A 20,225-nucleotide genomic window follows, 5' to 3' on the forward strand; every position below is an offset into this window, starting at 1 on the left:
TGTTTCCTTCCAGATCTAAAGTAGGAGGCATGGGGTTCTAAGTTCTAGACATGATTCACTCACCAACCTACTTTGGAGACAAGCACAGAGTTTGAGACCCACAATGAGTATATGACAGGAGACTACAGATAGAGCAGTAGTAGTCATGCATGAAACTCATTCTTGACCCAAAAATATTCCATTACAGTTTTCATCTATTTAAATCTATCACTTCCTCTTCTTTAAAAAAAAGTTCTAAAGCTTTGAGTTTACCCCTTTGTAAAGCAAATCAAATCATGCTTTTTATTAAATATTTGTTAATCTACATTTTGAATCTACAATCCTCAAAATATTAAGCAATATACTTATTAAGGTCATGAGAACGGAATGCCTACTGAGTTATAGAACTATTCTTTTTTTTTTTAAAGATTTTATTTATTTATCAGAGAGAGAGGGGGGTAGAGAGCAAGCACAGGCAGACAGAATGGTAGGCAGTGGCAGAGGAGAAGCAGACTCCCTGCTGAGCAAGGAGCCTGATGTGGGACTCGATCCCAGAACGCTGGGATCATGACCTGAGCTGAAGGCAGCTGCTTAACCAACCGAGCCACCCAGGCGTCCCATGCCTACTGAGTTAAAGCAGTGGCTTCCAAACATCGCTGCATGCTAGAATCATCTGGGAAACTACATAAAGCTTGGTTCCAGCCCCCAGACATTGAGACCTGGGTATGAAGATTTTTTAAAGGCCCTTAGGTGATTCTAGTAGGTTAGAATCAAACACATACACCCTAGGCTCCAGTCACACCAAGGGACCTATGGAGTGCCCGAGCACGTCCTGTTCTTTCACAGATCTGCACCTGTGGAGATGCTTCTCTCCACCAGACATTGGATTTCTACTAATTGTCCAAGACTCAGCTCAAATGATATCTCTCTTGTGCCCTCTCTGTACCTTCTAGACACTTCTTTTCAATATGATCACACTGAATTAAATGGTTTGCTTGAATGTCGAGAACATAAATTAGCACCTGAGTCTTATTCATATTTGCATCTTCAATGACTAGAATATGCCTGGTCCATAACATGTGCAACCAGTATGGACAGATCTAGCTGCTTCTTTTTTGAGAGAGAGAAAGAGAAAGAGATGTGGGGGGGGGTCTTTTTTTTTTTTTTTTTCCAAGAGAAGGAATGTGAACAGGGGGAGGGGGAAAGGAAGAGAGAGAATCTTGGGTAGGCTCCATACCCAGTTATAGAGCCTGACGTGGGACTTGATCTCACAACCCTGAGATCATGACCGGAGCCAAAACCAAGAGTCAGATACTCAACTTACTGACCCACCCAGGTGCCTCCAGACCTGGCTTTTTAAATACAATTAAAACTTTAAGATATTAAACAAAACAAACAAAAAAAAGTGAATGCTTTAACAACATAAGGATTACAAAGTGAAGGATATCTATCACATCCTATTTGTAGTAAAATCCATAAAGACTCAACAGACACATGATTGGAAACTAGTTTTCTCCATAATCACAATTTTGGGGGGGAAGCTTTACACTTATTTTAAATTGTAATAAAAATCTTACTGCAGTAACCTACTCCAAAATTTAGGAGACTAAATACCCACAAGGAACTATATCAAGTCCAATTGTGTCCTGGAAGAAAGGAAGAGAGGAGGAAGCAAGGGAGGGGAAAGAAAAGAGATCTCTTTAGCTGAGAAGTCTGTTGCACAATTAAACATAAATGCAATTTCTAAAGGGAACAAATTGGTGTTAAATGCATGACTCACTGTCAGTCTGCATTAATATATTTATGGGCATCCATCTTATAAACTTTTCAGCTTCTATCTTATCATAGGAGTAAGTCATTAATTTTTTAAAGTAAGCAGATCTTAATCATATAGCACATCTTTACCGCAAAACGTATAATTAAATACATTCTCTACCCAATGAGATACTAAGTAAGTATGCAATACTTACTTCAAAGATAAGTTTTCATAAACAAAAACTTTAAGTAGATCAAATCTTTAAAAATTAAATTCAGCAAATTGATAAGATTACTTTTTGACAATGAAGACAAATGTTAACTATTTTTAAAAACCGTAATAAGTACATGGGAAACTAGATACTGATATAAACATTAAGCTGAGTCAATGTCACCTTGAAAGTCATTCCTGACTTTCAATAGACTTTCAATGGCTTTCAATAGCACCATGTTGTAAGTCATGAAGTACAGAAACAAAATTCTCAGTTCACCCTTTCTTCTTCTTGCTGAGTCGTTTTTAAATTTTCCTATTCTTCCACTGCTATATACTCAGCCAGGCTAAGCCACAGGTATTTAATGGGCTCAAAAGACATAATGGCCTCTGCGGACAGCAGTTAAACAATGGAGAGAAGAATCGGGTTCTTGCTTTGATGCTAAGTTTAGAAGCCATGCACACAGATAATGTCCGTGTTTTTCTTTCTTTCCATTTCACCAAGCACTTCATTCCTCAGGCCTAAAATATATCTAGGTCCCAGGTCTTGGATTTCTCCTTTTCACTTCAGCACCTTCTCATCTGATTATCTGAAAATTGATTAGACATTTTCTCAGTTATAAAGTGATGAAATGGGTAAGTGCAGGTTTCCTAACTTGTTCTCTATCTAACTCTAGTATAATAAGATATAATTATATATAATAATAATAGCACATATTTGTTTATAGTGTTGGTTCTGTTCTAAGTACTTACAACAACCTTATGATATAGACTACTCTTATCCTCAGTTTGCAAATGAAAAAAGCTTAGGAGAAATAAGTAACTTGCCCAAGGTCCCACAGCAGATAAGTTACAGAGCCAGGATTCAACTCAAAATTGACTGAAACTAAGCTGCTCATCCTTATTCTATACTATATTACCCATGGGAAAAATAACCCATTATTTGCTATTCTTGAACATGTTGGTGGGAGAAAAAACATAAAAGGAAATCAGCTATGCTTGTTCACTTACTTACTTATTTAACAAATTTTTATTAGCTCTTAATAATAAACTCTCACTTGCCCTTACATCCTTTTAAGTGTTTCTGAGTATTTGTTATAGAGACATGCTTTGAATATATGCTGTATGACTCCTCAATGAAAAAAATTCCAAATATTTATTATGATACTAAGCCTTAAGTTAATCACCAGAAATTCTTCCTCTTCACAGTCTTTCATAGTCTTACAGAGGGTATCCTACAGTTTCTTTATTCATCACGCTGCTTGGCATACTTCGATTTTTACTAATGAATGTGAGAAGGACAAGTATATTGTAGTGGGGCCAATCCTCCTTTATTCCTTGCTCACAGAACCCTAATTTTATCCTTTAGGGGAAAAGCTCTGTCCCTTCCTTGCTTAGATGAAGGCAGGAATGGTTGCTTGTCTCCTCATAAGTGACACGGTTAGGACTGGGCATACTATGCTCTTCTAGCTACACAGATGTGAAGAAGCATGTCTGCTGGAGAACTATGAGGAAGTTTTTCCTCAAAAAAGTCCCTAGACAGGGACATTCACTTTTTTTGCCCTTTGACCTTGAAAGGTGATAAGATGATATTTGCAACTATAAGCAGCATAAGGAGAAAAGAATACCCACTGAGGATAACAGTGCAAAGGCAAGGACAACTTGGGTATTTGATGGCATTGTCAAGATTGAACAACCAAGCCAGCACCCATTCCACCTCCACATACTTGGTTGTGTGAGATAATAAACTCTGATTGTTGGACATGCTTTTAGTTGTAGTCTCCATTACACACACAGCCAAGGCACCCTAAATGATGTAAGCACTTATCAAAAATTGCACCTGAAAAGAAATTAAGGGGGAAAAAAGCCTGAAAGAAAAAAAAACCCAAAAGAGGTCTTCAATTCAAAAAAAAAAAAAACCCAGTTACATCATTATAGAATGATATAAAGCTGACTTCACGGCAGTTCAAATAGCAGAGATGAAGGTGCCTTACCAGTGGATTCAAAGTAACCCAAGACTATCACAAGGCCAAGAAATGGACAGGAAGCCAGGTTAGGTAATATTAGAGCCAGAGGCTTAAGATTATGGTGGCAAAGCCTTAAAAAGCTCAGCACTGATCATCACATTTCTAGAATTAAATAATGTAGGCAATGTCAGAAATGACTATGAAAAAGGGAAATATGTGAAGGAATTTACCAAAGGGTAAAATATACAGACACCATGTAAACTGAAGACAGGCTAAAAGAATTACAGACATAGAATCTGGAAGAGGAAAGACTAAAAGGGGTCATGGTGGCCATTTTCAAGGGTTCCCTGGAAAAGGGGACTGGACTCACTCTCATCACTTCAGAGTAAAGCATTAAAAAATAGTTGCTTGACAGACAGTAGATTTGGGCTTAAGATGGCAATTTTTCTTAACCATTAGAGCAATCTAAAGTCAAATAAGTTATTTCATGAGATAGTTTGATCCCCTTTCACTGAGATAAGTAAAGGCTGAGTGACTGTCATCAGCAACACTCTAGGGCAGTATTTCCCAGAGAATAGTAGTACCCACACCACTGGATGTATAACAGATGGTTTTAACTGGTACATACATTTCATTTCATTCATTACATATTTATTTTAATGTACATTAAAAACTAATAAATGTACCTTTTAAGTTAGTTATCAGTTCCACGGCTTCCTAAATATAACAGTTTTAGGATAAGTGAAATAACAAGTAAGGGTTATTTAAAAAATATATTAAATCAATATACCTCATTTAAGATAATTAGACTTATTATTTTATGACCTGTTGGCTATAGTCCTAGAATTTATAAGACAAACAATATAAAGCACCAAGGATTTTTTAAAAAAGAAAAAACCTTTTGAGAGGAAAAATGTTAAAGCAAAACAAAACAAACAACAACAAAAAAAGTGGTATTAGAAAAAAGCAAAAATCATGAAGGTACCACAAAAATGTCCAAATTGTGGACATGATGCTTTGTGGGGATTCTTGCATTGACAATCCTGAAACTAAAATTTCTTCTTTACCAAAGTTGTTTTCAGTGATTCTATGAAAACATGATCATTTATAAGTACATTTATTCAAAGAGGCTTCACCATAAAAATAGAGGAACTAAAATTTTCCATTATTTTCAGTCATAATCTTAGAGATACTGATTTTTAATAGTAATAGCTACACAATGATTTCTGGAATCCTCACATGACTAATCTTTTTACTTCAAAAGACTAATATTCTTGCATCTAATAAGCACTGACGGGAGGCCTTCCATGGGCCAGACACTGTGGCAGACACAAGTTTGAATGTAAATGTGCAAGTTTTCATTTGAAGGATCTACCGCTACCTGGAGGAAAATTTTTAAACATTTAAACTACAACACCAAAAGGGATTATCTTTATCATCACGTCCATTAAAAATATATATATAGTTCTATATGATTGAAAACCAAACTATTTTCTACACTACATATATATACATACATACATAACACACACACAGAGAACCTACACACATGAACTGGCTTTCGATTCCCAACTTCTTCAGTAAGCTGTCTCATAATCAGTAGTTGATGTTCTTGCTCCAGTATATTCTGAAAATCCTTCAGAACCTTCCTGAAGTCCTAGAGGCAATCTTGTGAAGTCTTTGTGAAAAGTCCGCCTACCTCTGTCTCCAGGCAGTCTTAGGGCAGGCATATCCAGGGGTAGGAAAGTGACAGGCCTCTCTAGAGGAAATGGGGCCACAGCATACTTACAGTACTGGAGGCATTCTCACAGACTAATGAGAAGACTGACCTTTTCTTCTTTCCTAGTTCCTTGGGCCAAGATGTACTTTATGTTTCAATAATCAAATAATAAATGACATCCAACATGTATAAGAAATACCAAACTTAAACTTCCTGTCCCCATATTTGCATCCCCGAGTGGATTTCATCCAAAGAAAAATAATCGGCCCAGGAAGACTGCCTTCCTACCTCCTGAGTGTGTTCCTTGTAGACTTGCAGGGGCCCCGTGGCCTTGGCAGTGTCCCACAGCTGCAGCGAGCCATCACCACTACAAGTGACCAGGACATGTTCGTTGTTCTCACTCCAGGTCACGTCAAACAAACCATCGTTCCAGTCAAAGCTACATCAGAAAAAGTGAAAACAGAACATACAGCTACTCGGGCAGCTGAACAGAAAATAACAATCATAATTTTACAGCTTTTCTTCAAGTTTATCACATACTATTTCACAAAGTCTTCATATTATGGAAGATAAGCACAGCAAACACTTGACAGATAAAGAATGCGTTCAGAGAGGTAGAAAAAACAGCCCAGGGTGCCTGGATGGCTCAGTGGGTAAGCATCTGCCTTTGGCTCAGGTCACGTTCTCATGGTCCTGGGATGGAGTCCCGCATTGGTCTCTCTGCTCAATGGGGAGCCTGCTTTCTCCCTCTGTTCCTTCCCCCTGCTCGTGCTCATTCTCTCTTTCTCTCTTTCTTGCAAAAATAAATAAAATCTTAAAAAAACAGATTAATAAAAAAAGAGAGAGAGAAAAGAACAGCCCAGGTCATACATAAAACAGAAAACTGCAGAGCTAGATTAAAATTAGGTCTCCCATCTAGAAATTGGGCACGATTTATGTGAGGCCGAGATGCCATACCTAGGTCCTCACTGGTTTTTGTGGTCGATAGGAGGGAGCAGTAAGCACTTCATAATACTAATTTAGACCAATTATTTCAACTTTCCACATAAAATTTTCACCTCAGCTATGAGCAGGTAATTATCTTCTGATAGGATTTGCTTTCTTTTCTCTGACACTGACTAACCCTGCCAGAAGAGTTAATATGTCCAACAGTCAAGACAGTCATAGAAAGAAAAAAGGGCAAGAAGTGCTTAGGTAACTCACAAAATGGACCATCAGCTCCTGAATGAGTAAAACTAAACTATGTGAAGAAGACAGCAAAGTTAAAAATGTCCCACAGTATACTAACCAGTTTACACACTTTTTAAATGTTTGAGCCTCATAGTTTATAACTTGGCCCTAAGAAACAAGGCCATTAGAAGAAAAATTTATATAATCACAACTTACTGGCAAAAATATGTTCTGTACCATGCAAATGCTGACTTTTTTTTCTACTGCAAATCTAAAAATTAAAAAATCTTTTACTCATCAAAAAAGATTCAAAATCTAATTGTATTAAGGCTTTAATAGCAACAGAGAATACACGTAAGTTTAATCCTGAGAGCCACCTTACCTTCTAAAAAGTCTAAGCCCAGATTCATTTTGATCCAGTATTAGAAGGGTCCCACAGCCTAAGGGGGGGTGGAAAATCAAAGTTATGCTGTTGAACTTGTCAGGAGAGCATCTAAGGTCAAAGGGGATGGAGCACTGAGCACCTAATTTTACTACCACAAATTCCTCCCTAGTTATTGAGACTATGTATACAAAATGATCAGGACTGTGCTTTCCATTTCTTTCTATACTATGCCTCAACCATGAAATATTAAACTTATCTTACCTATGTCTGGAATCCAGACACAGCTCTAACAGAGAGGAGAGATATTTGAATTCATATTCTGTGGCCAGGCAGGCTGTGAGGCACATCAACTCCCACACAGGTGTTGTCATCTGTTTTTACACTTGAGAAGCCTTTGGCCTACAAACCCCAGAAACTCCTCCTCTCCTTCTACTGCCTTACACTGCCTCACCAATAAACCTAAAATACATTCAACATGGGATTTTAAAACAAAATACCTAGTGGAATTTACCACATACTAGGCGGTAAAGTGCTGAATACTATGTTATCTACCAAAAATGAATTATTTCACTTAAGGGACAAGCATATTTTAAAACTTGTACTTGTTATACAGACTAAGGGAGTAAAAACACTCTATTTACACACGACTGATTTTTTTTTTTTTAAATATCAACTCCTTGTAAGTTTTTACGAAGGATTTAATTTAAAATAACAAACTCATGAGTTTCAACCTAACTAGTGGGCAAGTATTGTAAATCTGAATGTGCAAATGCAAGCAGTAAAAGCTAAGTGGTGAAAACATAATTAAATCTTTCTTGCCCTCTGAGTTTTAGAAATCACATTCTTTTTTTCAGCTGTTAAGATCAAAACAAAACAAAAAAACCTATCAAAGGCTGACATTATGCACGGAGCTTCAGTGCGTAAATAACAGCTAGGATACAAATTAAAAGTTGCAAATTTACGAATGGAACCCCGCCTTTCAATCTAGCCCTTGAAAAGAGACAATGAATTTGAACCTCCAGCAACTGCTTGCAACTGTGGGGATTGCTCCAGAGACAACAAAAGTTGGGGCAGAACTTGGATCAATTGTTAGAAGCCAAGAGTCCGCTGAGGGCCACCCAAACATCCTGGAGATGCAGACTGTGGGGATGGGGGACTCATTAGCAGGTAGTGGGAGGGCCCGCAGGGGTGACCTTGCAGACCGTCGCTTTCCAAGGAGGGATCACAAACGCCAAGCCGACTCCCTACAAGTGGCTTGTGCCTGGAGGTGGGAGTAGGGTATTGGATCAGGTGGCGGTGGAGTCGGTGCGCTAAGTAATAACGACACGAGCCAGGAGGCACCTCCCACGAGCTACTTCCGCACCGTAACTGGGAAAAAACCATGGACTTCGGTCTCCAGACCCACTTCCCACGGTGGACAAAGGAGGAAGCGGGAACTGGCCCGTTCCCAGGCTCCCCCTGGTGTTCATTTGTAGCACTGTCTACTGTCGGAAGTGATTTTCCGACGGCAGCGTGAAGCTGGGGCTCGACGAGAACCCGCCCCCGCCCCGGCGACGCGGCCTCACCCGCGATGCCGTAGTGCTGGGCTGCGGCGCAGGCAAGCCGACCCGGCAGGTACGGGGAGAACTCGGCCGCGTAGCCGTGGCGGCCGGGCACCCGCAGCGTCCGCACCGCTCCACCAGGCGCCCCGCTCATCCCGCCCGCCGCCTCCGGGCCTCGCCGCCCAGGGACCGCCACAGCCGTTCCGGATCGGAAGCGGACAGTCCCGGCACGCCAAGTAGAGAGGCCCAGGAAGACGAGGCGGAAGTGAGGTCACCTGGAGCCCTGAATGATAGATTTCGATTGGTCCGCAAAGGAAAGGGCATTGACTCCGACAGAGCCCATTTTTATTTGGGGCAAAACAAAGCGATTGGCGCCACCTACCCTGAACTGTGATTCTAGGATTAGGTGATGATTCTGACAACTTCTGTTTTTGTGTATCAGCCTTCTCTGCGGAGTTTTTTGGCTTTTATTAGTTCATTGAGATTTCGGAAGACTGGCATCAAGAAGTGTTTCTGACGATTACAAAGTAAGACAAGATACAGCAACTCTGAATCCAAGCAGCAAGCAAAAAGGCAATTGAGTGCTGTGTTGTCAAAGGTAACTTGAAGCAATGTCAAGCGGGAGTTAAGCTTAGGAAAAAAAGAGATCATAAGCAGTTAACTTTTTAAAAATTCTCACTGTGCATATTGTATAGTAACTAATGCTCAGGTGCGAGGCTAAGGAAAATTAAAGTTCATTCATACATTCATTGAAACATTTACCAAGCATGTGCTATAAAGAAGGTGACTATATATAATTTATTTGTCATATATGACACTGTTGAGAGTGAAAGAGAATGCAATTAATAATGAAGCCAGGGAAACCTGCTAAAACCTTGTCATATGGGTCAACTTAACTATACACCAAGTACAGTTTTAGGTACTTAGGGTTTAAAAGCTTTAGGTACTTGGGGTTTAAAAGCAATAAGATGTCCTCTGGAGATCGGCTAACCTGTCAACAATTAACTGTGATCAAAATACTGTAGGTGCTATTAGAAATAAATACAGGTATTTTTTAAAAGGAAGTTGTCAGTGCTGAAAGAACAGCTTCAGAAAGAAGGTATTTGTTTGTGATGAGTAAATGATGAGGTTTTCTTTAAACAGACAAGGAGATGGAGTAATTGTAGGATCAAGAATAACATGAGCAATGCAAGAGATGGAAAGAAAGAAAAAAAGAAAGAGAAAGAGGGAGGGAGGGAAGAAGGAACATGATCCATAGGAGACTGTAGCTGCCAGGACTCAGCCTAGCCAGATAGAGAAGGGCTAAGGTGAAGACTTGGGTGAAGAGACTAGAGTATTGTACTGGGGCTGGATCATGAAGAGTCTTGCATGCTATACTAACTATACTAATGGAATTGGATTTCTACTGGAATTTAAACAATGGGGAAGCATCAGAGTTTTCAATGTGATAAATTACATGTTCATTCTAAAAGATCTTTTGTGTCAAAAAGTTTCCTGGTTAAATGTCCAAAATATTACTCTAAGTAACAAACGTCAACCCCACAAGCTTCCATACTGTATTATTTCATTTATATAATGTTCTTGAAATGACATTATAGAAATGGAGAACAGATTAGTGGTTGCCAGGGGTTACAGATGAATGTAAGTGGTTGGCCATAAAAGAATAATATGAGGACTGCTTTGGGTGATGAAAAAGTTCTGTCTATTGAATGTCAATGTTAATACCCTGGTTGTAGTATTATATTGTAGTTTTGCAATATATTACCATTGGAGGAAACCGAGTGAAGGATACACCAGAACTCACTGTACTGTTCCTTATAACTGCACGTGAATTTAAAATAATCTCAAAACAAAAGGTTTAATTAAAAAATAATAAGAGATCTTCTGGCAACACTAACTGGGAGGACAGAGATCAGAGATGAGGAGGCCAGTTAAAGGACTTTATCATTTGTTCAAACAAAAGATTATAGTAAGGGGAGTGAAAAGTAGAGTCAGATGAGATTTTAAGGCAGTAACTTAAAATAAATTATACACAAGGAACAGGGAGGTGTCAAAATGATTTCCAAATTTCTGACTTTGGTGTGTGAGTCCTTCAGTGAAGGACTCTTCACTGAAATAAGGACCATGGGAGGAGAAGCAGGTATGGAAAGAAAATGAGCTCCAGTTTTAACACATTGAATGTGAATTTCTTATGGACTATTGGACATTGCAGTCAGAGACTAAGGCAAGAGTTCTATTTGCATGTAGAAGAAAAATAAGTCATGGAGAGAATTGTCCTCACTCAGGAAAAGAGTTTTTTTGAAAAGAGAAAATGGCCAAAAATAGAACCTTGAGGAAAACATGCATATGTAAAAGTTATCAGAGGAAGAGGAGTTCGGGACATATAGGGGAGACACACAGATGGATCCTATTATAATTAATCACTTTGTTCAGAAATACAGCTTGAATTAGGAGGGTTTGTGTACGACACATACCCTCTAGTGTATTTGTTTCATTATTTTCATGACTTTTGCCCTTGTGGGAACCTGAGACCCCAAGATGGTTGATGTCACTTCACTCTCATCTCCCATATTTTGTGTTTTTGAAAGTGGCCCAAGATGGCTTGTGAGCTTCTGAATCAGTGTCAACGTCGTGGCTGCAGTCACTTACTTTATTAGACACAGACCATTTACATTCCAATTTAAACTACATCACCTTGACCAAATAAACACAGAGTGGGAGCCCTCAAGTTCTTTAAACTCACAGTCACAGAGAAGACAAGAGACCCAGACAGCTAGTCATCCATGAGTGTCTGCACCTGCAAACAAAAAGGAAATTAATAAGCCAGTCCCCAAACTTTCCTTCTAGGAGTAGCCACTTCACGTGGAAGGGTGTGCGGAAGAAGCACCAAGTGTGACCATCTTATTTAGTGCTTTAAGCACAGTGAAATCCTCAACATTAGTTAGAATTAAATAAATTCCTATAAACTTAAGAAAAGTTGTAATGTCATTTAAAGATGTTAACATAATGGCAAGGCCTAGAAAACCTTCTTCTGCCAGAAAGTAAGGAAGTGCATGAAAACATTATAAAGACTGTGGAAAGGTTACAGGAACTCTCTGGAAGGGGCCTTTCCTGGGCATATATGGGTCAGTTAAAATATTGCTTATTACAGATCATAACTTACTAAATAAAGTAATAATCTAAGAAGCCAAGACCGGAAAGAATAATAGGAGAGGAGGCAGTTTTTCTTTATGGTAGAGCTCCTATTGATAAAGGTAGAAGAAATGACAGAAATCACAAGATAATCATTTGGCAATCACCATAATAATTATTCTAAGCAAGAATCGTCAATGGATGTTAAAACTAGTGGGAGGAAGTATGAAGAGAAAAAGGATGTTTGCATAATCTCAAAGTATCTCCCCACTAGATTCTTATTAGTTAAAAAAGGAAATTTGGTAACTTTACAATGAAGACACCTAGCAAACACCACCCTTGGCCAAGTGATACAACATCACCCATAATGGCTCAAATAACATCACGTGCCTCCTGACTGATGCACTGGGAAGAGCACAACATCACTTTTGTGATGTTTCTGCCCAAAACACTGTATACCTGAGGAATGCAGATGATGAGGAAACATCAGACAAACCCAAACTCACTGACATCCTACAAAATAACTGGCCTATACTCTTCAAAAATATTGAAGTAAAGAAAGACTGAAGAATTGTTGCCTATTTAAGCACACTAAAGAGACGTCGCAACTAAAGCAACACACAATTCTGAATTAGATCCTGGACTAGAAAATGTTTTTCTTGTGCTGTAAAGGACAGCAGGGGATAATTGGCAGAAATTGAAAAGAGTCTGTGGATTAGTTAGTAGTTTTATACCAATACCAAATTCTTGATTCTGATCACTGTATTGTGTTTATGTAAGACTGTGTTCTTGTTTTTAGGAAATATGTACTATGTCTCAAGCACTTAAAAATTAGAAAAATGGATACTTAAACAGATGGTTACATAGATAAAGCAAAGGTGATAAAATGCTCATATTTGGGAATCTACATGAAGTTTATACAGGATTACTTTGAATTGTTTTTCCAACCTTTCTGTAAATATGTAATCATTTAAAATAAAAATGTGTGGCTTTTTTTTTTAAACCTATACTCCTGGTTTCTGATTTTGTACATAAGGAGACTGGAAGTCACTACTCTGTCCTCATAACAAGTAAACAGCTGTAAATTAACAACTCTTCTTAGATCTTTGACAGGAGGACACATAGCAAACCTCTACCCTCTTGACTGGAGAGTCAGACAGGTGAATGCAGCAAGTCATGGCTTACCAGAGCCAAAATTCAGTAGTGGAGACTTGCACAGAACCCAGTGCCTATGTAAGAAAACACAGACTAGAATTCATAAATTACTGGAGGCTCAGTGCAGAGAAGTCTAAGAGTTAAAATCTCTAAGGAGACCCCATCAGAGGGGGGACCCAAAATATGAGAGTTACTTCCATGAAGCCAACCAGGTTCCCACAGCAAATATCAGAGAAAAATCACCCCCTGCTTCTGGCAGAGAGTGCGGTGGTTGAGGTCGGGGGAACCATTTTGGAACTTGCCAGAACACTCGGTTCTTAACAAGGCCTGCCCCTCAGAGAAAACTAGTTAACTAGAGCCTAACTGACCTGAAGGAAGAGAAATAGCCAACTTTAGCCCATTCTAGACATCCTGTCCTAGCTTAACAGAGAGAAAAACAAAAGCAAAAAACAAAAACAAAAACTGAGAAACACTTGGGAAGTTCACACTCGAAATGTACAAGCAAGGCTCAGTAAAAGACTGAGACCTAATTGTGGGAACAGAGAGTGGCTCCCCTGCCCCCACACCTTACCACCACATTACTAAAGGCTTATTTATTGGAGATCTGAAGGGTACAATTCCATCGTTTGACAAGTGCATGTACCTCCCTATCAAGACAGAAATTTCGATCAACCTCAGAAGAGTTCCCCTGTGCTCCTTCCTAATCAAACTTGCCCCTACCTGCACCCCTACCCCTCCTGCCCCAATAACCTGATGTGATTTTCTGTTTGTTAAGAACCGCCTGAAATTCCAGGACTAGAAATTTATTCCCTGTGAGTTTTTTAATTAACTACTTGAAGATTCCTCTTTTAAATGCAAATAGGCCACACAACAAAGAACACGGAGGAGAATGCTGGGGTTTGATCTCAATTTTCCCTTTATTTCTCAGTTCTACTTTCCCTAGAGTTTTGTACAGAGGAAGAGTTTCGGCTACATGAATCATGTCTAGCGAGGAGGCCTTGAAGACTCTAAGAGGGTGAGATAAAGTATCCCAAACATTTCCAAAGCCAAACTGGAACTGCACACTGATTAATCTGCAGAGAGGCCAGCCTAAAGCTCCAACTCTTCAGGTTTGTTTTTAGGCTGAAAGTATAGGCACCCAAGGTGCTAACACTTGTTCTTTGGTGTTGATGTTAATTTCTGATAGCTTATGAAAGTATAGCATTTCTGGAGCTCATGAAGGTAAACATCTGAAAAGGTTCATAGGTTTTGTATGGGTTGATCTTTAAGGGTCTGCAGCAGCAGTTTAGCAAGCCCAAATGGACTAAGGCATAGAGTTGCTCTCTGTCATACACACCTTATTGGGATAATTGAAAACATATGAATGGTTCATTAGACAAAAATATTGCATCATTTTAAATGTCTCAAATTTGATGACTATACTGTGGTTATGTAAGAAAATTCCTCTATTCTTAGGAAATACGTAAGAAATAAGAAGAGATAAAGGGAATTATAAAAGGATAACCCTTCAAATGGTTCAGAAAAAAATAAGGAATATGGGCATGCACAAATAGAATCATAAGCAAAAATGGTGAAAATGTTGAGAATTTGGGAATCTGGATAAATGATATACGGGAATTATATGTATCTTGTAATATTCCTATAAGTTTAAAATTTTTATAATTGAAAGGTCATCTGAAGTATATGACTAAAGCTTTTGCTAATTCAGATTGTTCTTGTCCAATTAGTTTGAATTAGTAGGAAAGGGCTCTAATTTGTTAAGTAGTACCTGGAAGCCTGTGAAAACTTCTTATACCAGTGCCCACAGAGCCCCTGTCAGAGAACCATATGCCCGAAACACCTGTTGTATGATTCTGTTGCTTCTGACTTCTATAAATTTGAGGATGTATGTTTGGGAAAAAGAGCAGAAGTTTCTTGCTACTTAAGTCAGAATGAAACAGAACTCATGCACTTTATATTTCAGAGCTAATCAAGTGGAAACACATTGGGGAAATCCAGGTCAACTATAATTCCCATCATGACTAAGCAGCATAAAGACTCTGACTACAGTGACCTAGAACTGACCTCAGGGAGAAATCAGTCAAAACAGAATCATTCATTTCCAGGATTCTTGGTAAGTTTCACTCAGCAATTCATAAATCTTACCATTTATGATAAGCATAAACTTTGGTCACTACATACATTTTACATTTGGACAAACATAGTACAGGACCAAGCTATTTCTCTGGACCGTATGTGTTGTTTATATATTCTTAAGAAAGAAAAGTTTAGACAGAGAAACAATTTGTCAAGTATTCAGGGAATGTGTATGATTGTCTTAAATCTGAGCATCAGACGTTAAAAATCTAGCATGCTCATTATGTGCCTCGGATTTCTTAGCTCTGGAAGACAGCATATTCTGCAAACTTGCCCTTTCAGGGGCCCTGGGTGGCACAGTCGGGAAAGTGTCCAGCTCTTGATTTCAGCTCAGATATGATCTCAGAGTGGTGAGATCAAGCCCCATGTCAGGCTCACATGCTGGACATGGAGCAAGCTTGAGATTGAATCTCTCCCTCTCTCCGTCTGTCCCCCCCCCTCCAAATCTATCATTTCATTTTTATTAACTAAGAAAAAGAACAATATACTGGTTTCCTTCAAACCTGTTCAATCCTTTTGGTCAAAAAGGCAGGCATGCTTTCATCTGAAAAATGAAATCTTCGAAGTTGTCTGGCATTCTTCTCAGAGTATCTGAGATCCTTGATGTTTTGTAGTACGGGTTTTTTTGTTTGGTTGGTTGGTTTGGGGTTTCTTTTGTTTGCTTTTCTTTATTTCTTTGTTCCTCAAACACCCCAAATAGTCTCCAGCCTGAGGCTCTTTGCACTTGCTATTGTGTAGTTTGAGTCTCTCTCTTTCCTTCCTTTCTTCCTTCCTTCTTTATATTATTCACAATAAAAAAGAAGTCACTACACTGTAAGTCAATTCATTTTAAATAATGATGAATAGAAATTTCATCTCTGATGATGTTGGCTGTATGATTTTCAGCAAATAGTTTATTTCTGAGTCTCAGTTTCCTCATAAATAGAGCTTCCTAAGAAGGGCCAGTAGAATAGTGAGGGATCGAGAAGGCACATGACTGAGAGAATTATTTAGGAAAACTGGAATATCATTATATACCTATGAAAATGGCCAAAATCTGGAACACCAACACCCCAAATGCTGGTGAGAATATATGGAACACCAGGAACGCTCATTAATTGCCAGTGGGACTGTGAATGGCACAGCCACTTTGCAAGACAGTTTGGTGCTTTCTTACAAAACCAAACAGAACCCTCACCATAGGATGCAGGAATTATGTTTCTTGGTATTTATCCACCAGAGCTGAAAACTTAGGTTCACAAAAAAACCTGCACATGGATGTTTATAGCAGCTTTATTTATAACTGATGGAATGTGGAAGCAGGTTGTCCTTCAGTAGGTGAGTGGATAAACTGTGGTACATCCGAACAATGGAATATAATTTAGCGCTAGAAAGAAAAGAGCTATCAAGCCATGAAAGACATGGAAGGAGCTTAAATGCGTATTACCAAGTGACAGAGGACAATCTGAAAAGGCTCCATACTATGTGATTTCAACTATCTGACATTCTGGAAAAGGCAAAATTATGAAGACAGTAAAGACCAGTGGTTGCCTGGGGTTGCATGGGGGAGGGGGGCATGGTGAGAATTGGGAGAGATAAACAGGCAGAGCACAGAGAATCTTTAGGACAGTGAAAATATTCTGTATGATACCATAGGGATGGACACATATCATTTATACATTTGTCTAAACCTATAGAATGTACAACTTCAAGAGTAAATCCTAATGTAAGTTATGAACTTTGGCTGATGACTATGTATCAATGTAGGTTTACCAATTGTAACAAATGTACCACTCTGGTGGAGGATGTTGATAATGGGGGAGGCTATGCATGTGTGAGGACAGGGGATATATGGGAAATCTCTTGTATCTTTCCCTTAATTTCTCTGCAAACCTAAAACTGCTCTTTAAAAAAAATAGTCTTACTTTTTAAAAAGTCTGGTGCATAAAAAACAAACTTTAAGGGCAATTAATGTTCTTAAGTAAGTTGAAAAGTGTTAGAATTCAGTTTTATTCTCCACTACCCTTCAAAGAGAAAACTTACAAGAAGCTAAAAAGGAAAATGAAATCTCCCCTCCCCCATTCCACTAACATGGATTGCCTATGGATTTCTTCTGAAAGATTCTTTTGTTCCCTACACCCACTGACTTTTCCCCCTACGCAGGAAGAATCTTTACCTCCTTATCCCATAAGCTAACTCTGTGTCCTCTTTCAGATTTCCCCTTAGGGTTGACTTCTTCCAGAAATTCTCACTCATGTCTAAAATTTAACTTCCAAATTTGAAAAGAGCTTGCATCTAATATAGTTTGTAAGAACTGTAATTGCTTTTCTTATTTTTGCCCTTCTGAGGATGATACACAGCATATCCTTTTTGTGACAAACTCAGTGAATAAGATATTTATAAGAGAATTATTATTATTTTTTTTTAATGAAGAAAGCAATGAACTGAATGTCAGGACTCTGCTTTGTTTTTTGAGGCAATTGCTTTCCCTTTTGGTACTCTATTTTCTCAACTCTAAAATAAGTATGGTGGATTCTGTCCTTTTTATCTCTTAATATTAGGACTCCAAGACTTGCTATAAAGAAAAGTGATTATAGTTGAAGGCTATTTTTATTCAAACTAAAACCACCAGAGGGTGGCCAAGCTTTATCCCAAAACCTGGATTCTATATTTCACTAACAACAGTAATGTTTGCTTCAGAGTCCAATCCAAAGCTGAATTCAGAAAATAAATGTTGCTAAAAATCATGCTCCACAAAAAAGTTAATGGTGTCACAATATCAAAAGAGAAATCAAGGACATTGGGTTGATTTTCTTTAATATATTAGCACTTGACGATAAGATCTTTATCCAAAGACTAAGAATATGCAGTAGTTTTCTCGCATTTATGCATTATAATAGAAAAAAATTAACACACGCCCATGGTTAAAAATTATTCAGAGTATACAGTGAGTCTGTATACTGGATACTGTATCCAGTTCTGTATAGGTAAGTCTCCTTCTGTATACATAAGTCTCCTTCTGACTCCAGACCCTCTAATTTTTTCAGTTCCCTTCCTCAGAGAGAATATATTGCATACTGTAAAGAAAGCAAAGTGCAGGACAATGCTTAGAATTAGCCACCATTTGTGTTTTTAAACTATGTGTATAAGTGTATATATCCTGCTTATAAATTCATAGAATGTCTCTAGATAGAAATACAAGGAGACTGGTAATAGTGGTTGCCATTGGGAAGAAAAATGGAGGCACCAAGAGACAAGAGAGAATCAAGACTTATTAGTCACTATAAATGTATTTTTTTACTTTGTGAGTTTATACCATATACAACCACCAGTTAAAACTTCCCACACTGTATCTTGGAGATTATTCCATATCTACACATACTTCTGTCTCAAGCTTTTTAACAATACACAGGATTCTTAATCTCCTGGAAATTACATATATTGAGCTTTACCCAAAATAATATTGCCGAGAATTGGCTTTGGAACTAAGAAGATGACGATTGAAATCCAGGCTTCATTACTGACTATGAGTACAACTATGGTCAAGTTATCTTTAATTTCATTTCCTTCTCTGTAAGTGGATATAATAATAGTGTTTAGGGCTGCTGTGAGGATTTACTGAGCAAATTATGCAGAGGACCTAGGATTATGCCAGGCACAGAGTAAGTTCAGTGAAGTTTAGATTTCTTCCTCTGTTGGTTTATAGAAAAAAAAAAAGATTAAATGCCTAAAATAGAAAGACAAAGTTGTGTTTTTATTTTATTTTTATTTTTTATTTTTTTTGCTGGTGCAACATTTTTTTTTATTTTTTATTTTTTATAAACATATATTTTTATCCCCAGGGGTACAAGTCTGTGAATCACCAGGTTTACACACTTCACAGCACTCACCAAAGCACATACCCTCCCCAATGTCCATAATCCCACCGCCTTCTCCCAAACCCCCTCCCCCCAGCAACCCTCAGTTTGTTTTGTGAGATTAAGAGTCACTTATGGTTTGTCTCCCTCCCAATCCCATCTTGTTTCATCAATTCTTCTCCTACCCCCTTAAGCCCCCATGTTGCATCACCACTTCCTCATATCAGGGAGATCATATGATAGTTGTCTTTCTCTGCTTGACTTATTTCGCTAAGCATGATACGCTCTAGTTCCATCCATGTTGTCGCAAATGGCAAGATTTCATTTCTTTTGATGGCTGCATAGTATTCCATTGTGTATATATACCACATCTTCTTGATCCATTCATCTGTTGATGGACATCTAGGTTCTTTCCATAGTTTGGCTATTGTGGACATTGCTGCTATAAACATTCGGGTGCACGTGCCCCTTTGGATCACTACGTTTGTATCTTTAGGGTAAATACCCACTAGTGCTATTGCTGGGTCATAGGGCAGTTCTATTTTCAACATTTTGAGGAACCTCCATGCTGTTTTCCAGAGTGGCTGCACCACCTTGCATTCCCACCAACAGTGTAGGAGGGTTCCCCTTTCTCCGCATCCTCGCCAGCATCTGTCATTTCCTGACTTGTTTATTTTAGCCATTCTAACTGGTGTGAGGTGATATCTCATTATGGCTTTGATTTGTATTTCCCTGATGCCAAGTGATATGAAGCACTTTTTCATGTGTCTGTTGGCCATCTGGATGTCTTCTTTGCAGAAATGTCTGTTCATGTCCTCTGCCCATTTCTTGATTGGATTATTTGTTCTTTGGGTGTTGAGTTTGCTAAGTTCTTTATAGATTCTGGACACTACTCCTTTATCTGATATGTCATTTGCAAATATCTTCTCCCATTCTGTCAGTTGTCTTTTGATTTTGTTAACTGTTTCCTTTGCTGTGCAAAAGCTTTTGATCTTGATGAAATCCCAATAGTTCATTTTTGCCCTTGCTTCCCTTGCCTTTGGCATTGTTCCTAGGAAGATGTTGCTGCGGCTGAGGTCGAAGAGGTTGCTGACTGTGTTCTCCTCAAGGATTTTGATGGATTCCTTTCACACATTGAGGTCCTTCATCCATTTTGAGTCTATTTTTGCGTGTGGTGTAAGGAAATGGTCCAATTTCATTTTTCTGCATGTGGCTGTCCAATTTTCCCAGCACCATTT

General features: G+C 38.5%; 1 protein-coding gene across 1 annotated transcript in view; it reads right to left on the reverse strand.

The window, feature by feature from the left end:
• Positions 1-8,988, reverse strand: part of PEX7 (peroxisomal biogenesis factor 7) — an 88,806-nt gene extending 79,818 nt beyond the window's left edge. The window contains exons 1-3 of the mRNA XM_004740285.3: positions 8,753-8,988; positions 7,185-7,242; positions 5,921-6,071 (exon numbers count right to left, since the gene is read on the reverse strand). Of these exons, the coding sequence (XP_004740342.1) occupies positions 5,921-6,071; positions 7,185-7,242; positions 8,753-8,882 (339 nt within the window). The 5' untranslated portion in view covers positions 8,883-8,988. The remainder of the gene's footprint in view (positions 1-5,920; positions 6,072-7,184; positions 7,243-8,752) is intronic.
• Between the last annotated feature and the right edge of the window lie 11,237 nt (positions 8,989-20,225).

This window comes from Mustela putorius, unplaced genomic scaffold, assembly GCF_011764305.1.
Source record: "Mustela putorius furo isolate JIRA1106 unplaced genomic scaffold, ASM1176430v1.1 tig00003863_pilon_pilon_pilon, whole genome shotgun sequence".
NCBI lineage: Eukaryota > Metazoa > Chordata > Mammalia > Carnivora > Mustelidae > Mustela > Mustela putorius.